This window comes from Theropithecus gelada, chromosome 7a (genome assembly GCF_003255815.1).
Source record: "Theropithecus gelada isolate Dixy chromosome 7a, Tgel_1.0, whole genome shotgun sequence".
Lineage (NCBI taxonomy): Eukaryota > Metazoa > Chordata > Mammalia > Primates > Cercopithecidae > Theropithecus > Theropithecus gelada.
In genome coordinates this window covers 49,968,309-49,982,054 of record NC_037674.1, presented here as the reverse complement: position 1 = coordinate 49,982,054, position 13,746 = coordinate 49,968,309, and the positions used below count along the sequence as shown (strand labels likewise).

Sequence of the window (13,746 nt, the reverse complement as noted above, 5' to 3'; positions counted from 1 at the left end):
TCACAGAGCTACAACATTTAATAAAGTCGTTTTCAGGTGGCGGGGATGAGACTCCTTCCCAGCACACAGGGAAGGAGGCCTGCGCTGGGGCTCAGGTCTGCTGAGAGTTAGCGGTCTCCTTCTGGGGGTTCGAGGGCTTGTTGAGCTTAGTGTCTGAGCTGGGCAGCGGGGGCTCCAGATTTGAGGGCTGCTTGAGGTCCGTGGAGTGGGTGAGGGCACTCTACGGTGTGCAAAGTGGGGCACATGAGTATCCCCCATTCCCAGGGGGCGACCTGCTCAAGGACATATTGCCTGATAAACCAGGCCTCAGAGTATCCAGAACCCAGTGGGCCATGACCTCTCAAAGATTTCTAAACTCATTTTGCCACAGCAGGTGACACCTAATTTCTCCAGGAGTCCCCAGGGCTCAGGTGAGTGTGCAAAGGTTGCCTTTGTTCCTTGGCTGTTCCCTCATCCTTTCCAGGCCTCTCCCAGGAGCCGCTGCTGAGCCTCTGGCCATGGACAAAGCATAGCTGGCTCAGGAGCAGGAGAAGTCAGGGTCTTTGCTTTGTGGGGCTGGGCGGTCCCGGGGTTGAACTTGAGGGGCAGTTGTGAGCGGGCCCGTTTGTTCTTGGGAAGTTGGCAAAATGGAGCCTACATTGTGGCTATCTAAGAAGGGTGTGCGAATTTGAGAATCTTACGCTCTATGGAGTCAGGGGTGTGGGGCCACAAGCTACTCTGCCCATGAGCGCAGCCAGTCCTAAAGCACACTCAGTGTCAGGGCATCCCGGAGATGCCTGCATGGCCCCTCATCCACCGTCATCTCCTTGAGTTTCACAGCACCCCGTGGGGGAAGGAGTAGTCTTGGCAGGGGTTTTCTGTTCCCCTCAGACAGGTGGGGGAATTAAGACCGAGCTTTCGGTTGGTAATGGAGCAGGAATGGGAGCCTAGGACTCCTGACTCCCAGCCTTGGAGTTGGCCCCACGATGGCTTTTCTCAGGGCCCAGTGACTTTGGGGGTGAGGTGGCTTCCTGCTCCACCACCTGAACCCCCAGAAGCTATTCCGGGGGGTCACTCACGGGCTGTTCTATGATGATGGAGTTCGAGGGGTGCCTGAAACCTTTTTCTTGCTCCTGCAGCCGCGTGACCAGATCCTGCTTCTCTCGTCCCCAGCGTCGAGCTGAGTCCTCTAACTGCAAACACAGAGGGGGACAATTGGAGGACCATAGGCAGCAGGGCTAATCCCTGATGGCCAGGACAACCAGGGCCTGAGCCTGCTGTCCAGGCAGAAAGCAAAGCTCTGGGCCATGTGGGCTTGACACCTTCCTGAGACCTCAGGGGTGACAGGGTGAGGGTGAGGGGGCCAAACAGTCAGGCAGCCTGACCAAGACACAGATGAACATTTCAACAATATACTGAGCCCTGATCCTGAGTCCACACTGATCCCTGATTCTGGTCATAGACAGAGCCTGACCTTGGTCACACACTGAGCGCTGACTCTGGTCACAGACTGAACCCTAACCCTGGTTGTACACTGAACCCTAACCCTGGTTGCACATTGAACCCTGACCCTGGTTGTACACTGAGCCCTGACCCTGGTTGCACACTGAGCCCTGACCCTGGTTGTACACTGAGCCCTGACCCTGGTTGTACACTGAGCCCTGACCCTGGTTGTATACTGAGCCCTGACCCTGGTTGTACACTGAGCCCTGACCCTGGTTGTATACTGAGCCCTGACCTTGGTTGCACACTGAACCCTGACCCTAGCTGCACACTAAGCCTTGATCCTGGTCATAGATTGAGCCTAGACCCTGCTCACACGCTGAGCCCTGGTTACAGGCTGTGTGGTGAGCCCGGTCCAGCCTCATCAACTCCTGCATCTCACCTACCTGGCTTTCCAGGGACAGGATCCGGCTCTGAGCGCGTTCCAGCTTGGCCAGGAGGTTGAACTTGTCTGAAGTACCAGAGAGGAGATCCTGTGGGCAAAGCACAAACTCACATTTGGCCCACGCTGGGGGCTGTGGCAGTGTGAACTCGGGAAACCGTACAGTATTGAGGAAGAAACCAGTCAGGCCTGAGCTCAGACTGAGCTCTCGAGGCAGAGCGTCAGACCTGGGCCGAACTCTCTTCTGGAAGTTCAGAACAGGGTCTGGCATGTGCTTTTTTCACAGCTGTTTCCCACACAGATTTTGGGAATATGAAGTTTTGACACAACTTTTTTTTTAATGTAAAATGCATTAGGGAGCCCACTATAATTAATGCACTGGGAGTCTTTGAGTGAAGTGAAGAAGCTGCGAAGCGGTTGACCTCATCACTCACACTTTTCCTGGATGTCCACGTGTCAGGTGTGCTTTCAACAGAGCTCACCTCCGGTGAGTCCTGGGACGGAGAGAAAACTCTCCTGTGCACCCGCCCTGCCCAATCTTCTGTGATTCCAAGTGTTCTGCTTTGGGGTTTATGTAAAGCAAGGGTTCCCTGAAGCAGCCTCAGAGGTGGAGCAGGGCCTGGGCATTTCTGGGCCCTGGGGCCACCCACCTGTGCGGGCAGGGTCTCTGTGCACTCTGAGTGGCCTGGGCCATGCGTCTCTTGCAGCCTCTCTGCCAAGTCTCCTCCTGCTCCCAACTCCCCGGGGTCCACCTGGGATGGAAAAGGGCTCTCCAAGGCTGCACCAAGACCAGGGAATGCTCCAGAAGGGAGTTTTGAGAGGCCTGTGTAGGGTCCAGGTGGAGGCCAGCCAGGTGACAGAGGGGTCAGGGTTCAGGGGCCGAGGGTCAACAAGGGGCTTGCTTTCTCCTGCGATGCTAGATGAGGTTAAAGGTGAGGTGTTCGGGTACACACATTCCCCAGGAGAAAAAGACCAAGGCCTGAGAGCTAATTCCAGGAGCCTCCAGGCAGACTGGAGACCCTGGGAAGCCTAGCTCTTGGTCTTGATCTTCAACTTGGGTTGTACCATGGGTGGTTTCCAGGCACCCAGTGACCGGCACAGGCAGGGCCAGGTCAAGGGCCTCTTACCGGCAGGGCCTGTTGCTGCAGAATGATGGGGGCTGGTTGGTGGCGGTTCTTATCCAGCTCCACCCGCAGCTTCACGTTTTCTGCCAGCAGCACCGAGTAAAGTTCAACTGGCAGGTTCTCTCCCGTAGAACCCAAGGGAAGGCCAGAGGCTGAGAACACAGGGAAGCCTAGAGACATGGCCACAGATGTTGGTGAGATGGGCTCTCCTGCCTCCCATATCCCTGTCCTGATCTGCCCCAGCCTTTTGCTTCACTCCTCCCCTCTGCTCCCAACCCTTCAATGGTTCCCTACTGCCAGTGGGATCAGGTGCACACAGGCTGTCCTTCTAGGCTCTCTCAAACCTGACCCCAACGTTCTCTCTAACTCATTTGTCTTCGGTGTATTTCAGCTCCTCACCTCTCTCTCTTCCTTCTCCATTCCTGGAATTCTTCTCACTCCCTGGGCCTTTGATCTGGCTGTTTTCCCTCCCTAGGTTGCCTTCTCAGTCTCATCCAGACTCCTGGATAAACTCAGGCTTCCTGAAAGGCCAGCCCAGCTTTCATTGCTTTCTAAAGGCCCCTAGAAACCACCCTCCTGCCCCTGAAACCCTCAGCAGTGAAGACTAAGCACAGGGCTTGGCACACAGGGGCCCTGGGTGAGGTTGCACAGGAAGGCTCAGGGAAATCCCTTGCTTTGGGCTGGCCTGATATGGTGTTACCTGGTCCTTTCTGCTTATCAGAGGCTGATTGGCAGTTTTAGGTGGCTTTTTGTTAATATCAATGGGGAAGAAAACCTCCAAATCATTTATTTATTTATTTATTTTGAGACAGAGTCTCCCTCTGTCACCCAGGCTAGAGTACAGTGGCACAATCTTGGCTCGCTGCAACCTCTGCCTCCCGGGCTCAAGTGATTCTCCTGCCTCAGCTTCCCAAGTAGCTGGGATTATAGGTGCCCATCACCATGCCCGGCTACTTTTTGTATTTTTAGTAGAGGTGGGGTTTCACCATGTTGGCCAGGCTGGTCTCGAACTCCTGACCTCAAGTGATCTGCCCACCTTGGCCTCCCAAAGTGCTGGGATTATAGGCATGAACCATCACGGCTGGTCTCAAATCATTGATTTAATCAAAATATTTTTGTTTGTTTGCTTTGCAGAGGCAGAATCTTTGGAGATACAGGGAAAGAATTCTACGGATCCTGGGGTTAGGAGCTGGGAAGCGTTGCCCCTTCTTCTGGGGAAGGCCCTCTCTGCTGTGCTAGTCTGCAGGGCTCTCCTCTGGAGGGCCAGCCTCTTTCTAGCCTGGCTCACACTGCACCCCGATTGTGTTCTGAGGGGCTTCCAGGGAAGGAGGGAGCTCAGGGGATCTCTGGATGAGGTGCCTGAATGAGGAAGGGAGCAGTGCAATCCTGGGTCTCCCAGGCCCACAGACATAACTGAGTGCAGGGGACCTCTTCACAGGTTCTCCTGAAGCTGAGAGGCTCCAGGAAGGCAGGGCCTCCAGGTGTGGGGCAGAAACTGGGGAGCTGATCACATCAGGGTGTGGACCCACCCGTGTAGGGCTTTCCCTGCTGCCTGTTCGGAGGAGGGGGCTTGCTCCTGTCTTGTAGCCTGTCCTCCAGCACCCGCTCCATCTTCTCGATCACCTGGAGAGCAGAGCAGAGGCTGGGCTGGCCCATGGGCTCTCTACTCTGCCATCATCAGTGGGCCCCGGGGGCAGCCCCTCTGCCACCTGCCTTCTCCTGGTGCCGCACGGTCTCCTCCAGCGCCTTCATCTTCTGCAGCTTGCTCTGGTACTGCTTCAGCAGAGCAGCCTGTGGCTGCTGGGCCTGATACAGAAGGAGCAGCTCCTTCTCTCGATCATTCTTCTGTGAGATGGGGGAGGAGAGAAGGGGAGAGAATGGGTGCCTGGGAGTCCACCTTGGCCCTGACAGTCCACCTCGGCGCCTCTGCTGAGTCCTCCACTGGGCTGGTCCCCTTTCTTCTTTGCCTCCATTCCCTCTGTGCCTGTTCTCCCTTCTCCTCCCAGACTCTTCTCACCCAGATGCTCCCCACCATAGTTCCCTCCCCTCTGCTCCCACAAGCCCCAGCTCACTCGAATCAGCTCATTCTGCAAATGCTGCACCCTGTCCCTCAGTTTCTTCATATCCAGCTCACTCAGCAGCAGTTTCTGCTTCATGGACACTGTTAGGTGGGTTGGGGAGCCGGCTCAGGGAGGAAGCCTCTCCCAGCTCAAATCAGCATGGTCAGTAGCAGGAAGGCAGATACCCTCGGCCCCAGGGCTTGCGACGGGACTGGATTCTCTGTTTCCCATCCCTGAGGGGACCCAGCTGGGCAGGGACTGTGTGAGTGTCTGTGGGCGAGGGGCTCCTATTTGCCAGAGTCCAGCTGCATGTACATCTGGGAAAAGCACCCCGCCACCCTGTTGCACAACCTGGAGCCTGGGCCCAGGCAGAAGCCCGGGTGCCTTTGGTGGCCTGTACATCCTCACCCACGTTCTGGGCCTCACTGGCTTTGCCCTGCTCCTCTTCCTCCTCCTGCTGGGCCAGGCGACTCCTCAGTATGCGGTTCTCTCCTTCCAGGATGCTGGCCTGTCTCTGCAGAGACAGGATGTCCTCTGCCATCTTCTGCATGGCCCGCCGGTAATTGTTCATCTCCTGTGGATCCCAGAGCCCAGAGCTGAGCCCACTGTCCTATAGCAACCCTGGTCCCACATCCACATCCACACTTGAAAGTCAGTGGGCCCTCCCAAGGCCAGTGAGCACCAGGAGCCCCAAGCCATGGCCCTAAGTATTAGCAACTCCCTGGAGGGGTGGTTATGACTTGATCCTCACCCATCCTGGCCATGTGAGGGCAGCCACACTAATGTTCTCTCCCCGGGGCCACATCACATCCTGTGATACCAACTCAGGGGGAAATCCCGGGCGCGGACACAGGGGAGGAGGCCTATGGGCAATGGAGACTTGAGAAGATCCAGGGCCAGGTTTGCAGGGTCTGGCTCAATCATAGCCATTTCTTCACCTTTTCCCTCCTCCTTCCCCCTCTTCTAATTCCTCTCATTCCTTACGTCACTGAGAACGCAGGGAAGAACCTCTCAGAAATCCCACTGGATGCCACTCAGTAGTCAGATGACCCCAGGTCACCCTGGGAGACCCAGGTTAGCACTCAGGGTGGAGGCTGGGATCCAGCTATAGGATGCGGGGTATGAGGTGGGGGTTAGGGGGCTGGAGTCAGCCATGAGGTCAGGAACAACAGCAATCCTAATGTCTGATGCTCATTGAGCATTCACTGTGTCCCAGGCCTTCTTCTAAGCTTTTTATGCGCCCTCCCTCAGTCCTCTCATCAGACCTGCGTGGATAGGTACTATTATCCCTGTTCTACCAATGCAGAAACCAAGGCTCAGAGAGGCGAGTAACTTGCTCAGTTACAAAACTGATGAGTGATAGAGCCAGGGTCTGAAATCCAGGCCTACAGGGACTTGAGCCTGTGTTCTGAAGAGCCGTGCAATCCCGCCATGAGGCCTCCACACATGGACACTTCACAGTATGCTGAGAAGTGATAAAAGCAGGCTACAAAAAGGAACTACCAGTGCGATCCCCAATTGAGAGAAAAATTCATGCCTACCCATGTACATATATATACAGAAAAATTAATAGGCTATATTTATATACATTTGTTTTATAAGCAGAAATTCCCTACTGTTATTTATAAAGTTTCATAAAGGGAGTTTCTTAAATCTGAACAGCTCAAAATAGAAAAGGATCTTGCAGTGGCATCATCATAGCTCACTGCAACCTTGATGTGAAACCAGAGAGATCTGGATGGAGGAACAGCAGGTAGGAGCAGGGACAGGGGAGGAAATGGGTGTGGGGAAGTCAGTTTGCTCCTGAGTTTGCTGAGCCCTGGTGGCTGTGGGCTTCCTGAAGCTGTGGGAGGCTGTGTACATACGGGTGGGGACTCACGCCTCCAGGAAGCAGAGCTTGGCCCCCAACTCCCACCTGGGCCTCATGCTGACTGCGGATATGGCCCGCCTTCTCAGCCACTGCCTCCCACCTGCTGCATGGCAGGCCATGGCTTTTAGAGCAGGGCTCTCCTGGCAGCAGGGGCCCACCAGACACCACTTGTCACCTGCCACTGTCTAGCCTTCTGGCTGGGCTCCCTGTAATTGCACCAGTGCCAGGTCCATCTCCCCAGCACTTGCCCCTGTTGAGTTCCGGGTCTTGGCTCCTCCAGATCTGCCCATCTGGTGTCCTCAGACAGCATTGTTAATGCAGAGACTCTGTCTAGAGACCACACACACACACAGGGCTTTGCAGTCAGGCCCAGATCAGCAGGCCAGCTTGGCCACTCACATGCAGTGTGAGCTCAGCCAGGTCCCTTTACCTTTCTGAGCCTCAGAGTCCTCATGCAGAGATACCTGGTATTGCTGTGAGGCTCAGAGTTGGTGCGTCAAGCCCCTGCCGAGGCAGGTATAATTTGGAGGCTGCTGCTCTCTTCCACACCCATTCTATTCTAATCACTGCTTTAATCAACAGGTCAGACCCCTTCCTCTTCCTCCTTGCGGCCCCCAGAGCTCCCAGCCCCCTCCTTTGCTGTGCTCTAAATCCCAGCCCCCTCCTTTGCTGTGCTCTAAATCTTCAATTTATGGCAGCCCATTACTGATAGGGGACTGACCAAAAGAAGCACATGATATTTTGGCAAAGGAAATTTGGCCCCTTCTTTCTTTGCCCAGCCCGGTTCAAGATCTTAGCATGTCTGCCCTGGACAATTACAGCAGTATCCAAATGGGGTTTCTTGGCTTCCAGGGAAACACGCACACACACCCAGGAAAATGCGTGCAGGGATGCTCACTGCAGCACAGCTTGTAGTCTTATATGAGGGAATGCTTAGTCTCTGGATCACAGGCTGTGGTAACAAAGGATGACCTAGATTTTATTGTACTGACACACAGAGATGGCCACGCTCTATTGTGAAAGGAAAGTGCATGTGGCAAATGAATATGATCCTGTCCATAACTGGGTTGTGTGCGTGCTCATGGGGTGAGTCTTGTGGGAAGGGGCTGCCAGCTCTTCAGCTCACCCCATGGGTCCGATCACCCCCTCTTCTGATTCAGAGGGTGATCTTTTCTAAGACCCTCCTGTTCTCCAACTCAGTTTTTTTGGAGCATGAGCAGAGCTATGTTATTTTTATTTTTGTTTTGTGATGGAGTCTTACTCCATCACCCAGGCTGCGGTGCAGTGGCACAATCTTGGCTCACTGCAACCTCCACCTCCCAAGTTCAAGCCATTCTCTGGCCTCAGCCTCCCAAGTAACTGGGACTACAGACGTTCACCACCATGCCCAGCTAATTTTTGTCTTTTTAGTACAGATGGGGTTTCACTATGTTGGCCAGGCTAGTCTTGAACTCCTGACCTCAGGTAATCTGCCCACCTCAGTCTCCCAAAGTGCTGAGATTACAGGCATGAGCCACCGCACCTGGTCCAGAGCTCTGTTACTAACACCTTGCCTTGACAGACAAAGAAAGCTGGGGCCCGGAGCCAGGAAGGAGATGGAGGGAGAGCATGGCTTCTGGTGAGGCTGCGTCCCTGTCTCAGACGGTCCCTGCTGGACTCCACTCCTCGGAGACTAGTCCTGTAGGCCTCCACAGGTGCCTATCCCCATCCCGATCCAGCCTGGCTGCTCTCTGAAAGAGAGGGCTCCCCCAGGGTGTGAAGAGGGATCTCGGCCCTTACCCCTCAGTCTCTATCCTCTCTTCCCTCTACATCTGTGGGAACCTGAAGGACCTGTTTTCCCTCTTGGGCTTCCCCAACCCACACAGCAGGGACCTTGAGCAGCTGGGAGGACACTGCCTACAGATGAGCGGCCCTGACCGCTCCCCACAGCCTGGAGCTGGACCTCCCCAACCCCCAGGGCCATGCTCTGCGTCACAGCCCAGCCTTGAGAACAGGAAGGACAGCATGGCCCAGATTCCTGTTGTGGTCCTGCTGCCTCCCTTGCTCCAGTCCCTCCCCTCCAGCCCCCTCCCCACTTTCCAGTCTGTGGGGGAGGGTCAGGCACTAGCCACTTCCCTGTCTTGTCTCTGGGCTGAGCTTCCTCTAGAAGGACTGACTCCAAAGCCATTGTGCCTGACCCTAGTGCCCACTGCATTCTCCTTACCCACTGACACTGCCCTTTCCCCACCAAGACCCAGCTCTCGGGTTTGAACTGCCCCACTGCCACTGAGCTGGTGGCCTTTGCTGCACCGACACCTTCGCTTTGGCTATGGAAGGGCAGCTGTTCCCTGAGCCTCAGTATCCTCATCCGTGGAATGGGAAAATCATCCCACCTCAAGGGGGGTTGCTGTGGAGTGACAGGGGGCATGACGAGTGCCAGCCCAGGCTCTGGCACCCAGGGTGCCTGGCAACAGCATCTCCCTTTCCTCCACCACCTTCTGAGTGCTATCTTGTTTTCCAAGATGGAGTTTCACTCTGTCACCCAGGCTGGAGTACAGTGGCATGATCATAGCTCACTGCAACCTCGAACTTCCGGGCTCAAGTGGTCCTCCTGACTCAGCCTCCAAAGTAGCTGGGGCTACAGGTGTGTGCCATCATGCCTAGCTAATTTTAAAATTTTTTGTAAAGATGGGGCCTTGCTATGTTGCCCAGGCTGGTCTTGAACTCCTGGCCTCAAGTGATCCTCCTACCTTGGCCTCCCAAAGTGCTGGGATTATAGGCATGAGCCACTCTGCCTGCCCCCACATTTTTAATGGTTCTTATTATAACCCTGGGCAGTGGGTACAGAAGATATGATGATGTGACTACTTCCATTTCATAGAAACTGAGAACCAGTTTCCACGAAGGAGGAGGAGTGGTGATTGTCTTTGTTTTTAAGCTGGGAGTGGGGAGAAGGAGCTGGTAGGGAGGCTGTGTTGGGGGTAAGTTACCTGCAGGGCCTTGAGTGCAGGAGGCCTAAAGGGTTAATGCTTAACCCTTACCCACCCCCGCCCTCCCACCAAAATAAGAAGTGCTTCTGGCAGAATCTGAGGCACTGCATCCAATGACACCTGTGGCTACTTAGGGTCCTTATAAACTCATTGTAAAATGGGGAAGTTGAGATTGGAAGTAGCGTTCCCAAGGTCATAGAGACTCAGTGTAAAGGCTACATTGGAAGCAGCAGTCACCAGCAATTGCTGAAGGCCATGTCCACACTGGGGCCATGGAACCCAGACCAGCCCAGACCATCCCTGCCTGCGATGGTCTCCCGTCTACACCGAGGAGATGGCAGTGACATCTGTGACAGAGGAGAGCTTACGGGAGGCTCTTTTCCTAGCCCCAGGTCTAGGAAGCCTTCCTGGAGGGGGTGATAACCTAAGCTGACTCTAGGAGGTGAGCAGGTGTTACCCGGGGTAGGGGAGAGGCCTCTCAGGCAGAGGAGAGACTGTGGCAAAGGCAAGGGGGAGAGAGAGTGTATGATCAGGAACAAAGCCGGCGACTTCCTGGAGGGCAGAGTGCGGGTCGGGGAGTGAGTAGGGGTGTGGCCAACCTCAGGAGCTTGGACTCCATCCTGCAGGCCACTGGAAGGCCTGAGCTGGAAAGGGGTTGTGGCAAGACCCCTCTGGCCACTCAAGATGGACAGAGAAATGAATGGAGGCCCAGAGCAGGGAGCCAGGGACCCTTGCTGGATGGAGGCAGACCAAGGAGGACTCAGCATGACAGAGTGAAGTGAACAACAAAGAGGAGGGTTGGGGATGGCGGGGCAGGGCGTTGGGAGGGGCTAGGGTCTTTGGGTGGAGGAGGTGCGTGCCTGCAGTGCGGAGGAGGAGGTGGTGGGGGAGGAGTGGGAGGAGTAGTAGTCTGGGGCCTTTTGGTGGAGGTGCATGCCTGGAGTGGGAAGGAGGAAGTGGGAAAAAGGAGGCGGTGGGGGATGAGGAGAGGATGAGCCTGGGGTCTTTGGGTGGAGGAGGTGCAGGTCTGGAGTGGGAAGGAGGGGGAGCTGGGTTAGGGGGAAGAGCGTGTTAGGGGAGAGGTACCTGCAGGGCCTCAGGTGCAGGAGGCCAGCAGTGGCTGATGGTGATCAAGCCTTGAGTGAATCCTGGTGGGAGACAGGTGGCAGGACAGCCCTGGTTCCATTGGAGCCTTGGGAAGGGAGCAGATTTTCAGTGTCTGGGAAGTGTGGAGTGAGGAGGGGGGTCAAGGACAAGGGGTGGTAGGAGAGGAGCTCTCAGGACTAGGGCAATTGACAGAGAGGTAGGAGGAAGAGTGGCGAGAGCAGGCTGGCAAGGCCAAGGCTGCAGAGGGTTTCAAAAGCAAGGCGACTACCTTCCGCTTGAGTCTTGTGGCTTGGGTGATGGTGATGGACCCGCCGCTAGAGACGGTCTGAATGGGACACAAAGCAAAACTCACCTTCATTAAAACATAAAAGAACTGGCGGGCGAGTGAGGAATTATGGGGCAGAGATAGGGGCAGGTGGAGACCCACACAGCGGGATACTTCAGAGCATGAAGAAACCATGATGTGGGTGCACCTCACATACATCAAGGCGAGCAAAAAAGCTGTGTGCAAAGCAATGCATATGTCATGGTGCCCTCTCCATGAAGGTAAAAATAGAAAAATTAGGCCAGAGCGATTCAAGAGGCATGCTCAAGTAGCGACAGTACAAAGAAGCAAAGCAGGTCAGGCACAGTGGCTAACACTTTTTTTTTTTTTTTTTTTTGAGATGGAGTCTCTCTCTGTCGCCCAGGCTGGAGTGCAGTGGCGTGATCTTGGCTCACTGCAAGCTCCGCCTCCCAGGTTCAGGCAATTCTCCTGCCTCAGCCTCCTGAGTAGCTGGGATTACAGGCACCTGCCACTAAGCCGGGCTAATTTTTTTTGTATTTTTAGTAGAGACGGGATTTCACCATGTTTGTCAGGTTGGTCTCGAACTCCTGACCTCATGATCTGCCCACTTCGGCCTCCCAAAGTGTTGGGATTACAAGCGTGAGCCACGGGGCTGGCTTACTCTTTTAATCCCAGCACTTTGGGAGGCTGAAGCGGGCAGGTCGCTTAAACTTCGTCAGAAGTTTAAGATCAGCCTGACAAACATAGTGAAACCCTGTTTCTACACAAAAACCCAAAAATTAGCCGGGTGTTGTGGTGGGTGCCTGTAATCCCAGCTACTTGGCAGGCTGAGGCCTGAGAATCACTTGAATCCGGGAGGCGGAGGTTGCAGTGAACTGAAATTATGCTATTGCGCTCCAGCCTGGGTGACAGAGCGAGACTCTGTCCCAAAAATAAATAAATAAATAAATAAATAATAAAAAAGTAAAGAAGCAAAGCAAGGACAGAAAGCTGGTAGAGTGATTACATCCAGGAGATGAGGGGTGTGGCTGGGAGGGGCACAAGGGGCGTGAGGATGCTGGTGATGCTGTTTCCTGACCTGGGTAGTGGTTTCATGGACATTTGCTATATAATAATTTATAACAATTATGTTCTATATGTTCAATGCAATTTTTCTTAAATTGTGAAATGGGTTACATTTCACAATTGAAAAGAATTTTGGAAAAAGGAGAGAAGGCTCAACAGCTTCCAGAACTGCAGAGGCAGCCTCTGGGTGTGGCCCGGAGGAGGTGACCTTGGCCAGTGCTCTGAATGCTGGGTGCTGTGGGGAAGGTCTGAGGGGACAGTGAGGTTGAGAAGGGTCAAAGGTAGCTAGGAACATAGGCTCAAGGAGAGGCATAGTGGTGGAGAGAGAGGATTTCCTGGAGAATTAGAAGGTAAGAGGGAGGGATGCATAGGGGAGATATGGGCTGGAGCAGGAGTAGGAGTGGGGAGGGGCTTCACTCTCCCAGGGAAGGAGGCCTGAGACAGGTTGCTGGGTCTGAGGCAGTGTGGGTGGCAGTCTGGCTAGTGGTGGAGTGGGTGCAGCAGATGGGTTTGCTGGACCAGGCACACACCCTCTCCTTTGTCCCCTTCCCTGGGCAGCCACCCAATCTCAGGGTTCCCCACACCCCCAGGATCCATTGCTGGCAGGCCCAGGCCATCTGCATGTGGTTTGCCTTTGCAGCCGGCAGAGGGCAGCCGCCTCCCACAGACACCCAGCTTCAGCCTGTGTGGCCCACAGCTCATATTGTGGGGAAGGTGTGTGCGGGGCTGTCTCTCTCCCCAGTTCCAGGAGCACATGTCCTTCCTCCAGGCGGTCCAGCCAGCCTTCCAAGACCTCTAGCCTGGAATTCCCATCTCAGAAGTTCTGATATTGGGACCAGAGAGGTGCAGAGATTTGCCTGAAGTCACTCAGTGAATCTTGAACCTGGGCTGGGGCCTCTGTCCTGGGTTAGCTCCAGGGAAGATGTTGGAGCTGAGTGATGAGGACAGAGGCTTGGGATGAGACCCATCTTGCAGTAACCCTAATTCTTCCCTGCTAGCTGCTAATTTCTTGCTGCCCTGAGACTGTGAGGAAGCCCAAACTAAGCGTATAGGAGAGGGCGAGGCCCACCCAGCCCTGGCTGCTCCCTCCCCTCCCCGTAGGTTGTCCCAGCTGAGGACTCAGACCTGCTGTGCCGTGGCTGAGTTCCTGACCCACAAAGCTATGAGATGTAATAATAAAAGAAAAAAATTCTCGTTTTAACTGATAACATTTTGGGGTAGTTTGCTATTGCAATAGGTAACTGGAACATCCTCTCTGGCCTCCAGACCCCTCCAACGGCTCCCACTGGGCCCCATGGTAAATTTCCAACTTGGAATTTCTACCTCTCCCCGCACAGCTAGACCTCCTTTCAGAATTCAGCCCTGGCCACTCCACCCATGGGCCCAGCCTTCTGGGCCCCT

At 54.8% G+C, this 13,746-nt stretch overlaps 1 protein-coding gene across 3 annotated transcripts in view; it reads right to left on the bottom strand.

Moving 5' to 3' along the window:
• The window catches only part of CCDC33 (coiled-coil domain containing 33), a 100,527-nt gene continuing 86,781 nt past the window's right edge, over positions 1-13,746 (bottom strand). Inside the window, exons 12-19 of one of the 3 annotated variants that reach the window (XM_025390319.1) lie at positions 5,457-5,622; positions 5,061-5,149; positions 4,702-4,833; positions 4,518-4,611; positions 2,992-3,158; positions 1,869-1,955; positions 1,059-1,172; positions 1-220 (exon numbers count right to left, since the gene is read on the bottom strand). In XM_025390319.1, coding sequence (XP_025246104.1) covers positions 92-220; positions 1,059-1,172; positions 1,869-1,955; positions 2,992-3,158; positions 4,518-4,611; positions 4,702-4,833; positions 5,061-5,149; positions 5,457-5,622 — 978 coding nt within the window. In that variant the 3' untranslated portion in view covers positions 1-91. Of the gene's footprint in view, positions 1,173-1,868; positions 1,956-2,514; positions 2,617-2,991; positions 3,159-4,517; positions 4,612-4,701; positions 4,834-5,060; positions 5,150-5,456; positions 5,623-13,746 lie in introns of all 3 variants that reach the window. The other 2 variants (XM_025390320.1, XM_025390321.1) reach the window with 2 other exon arrangements.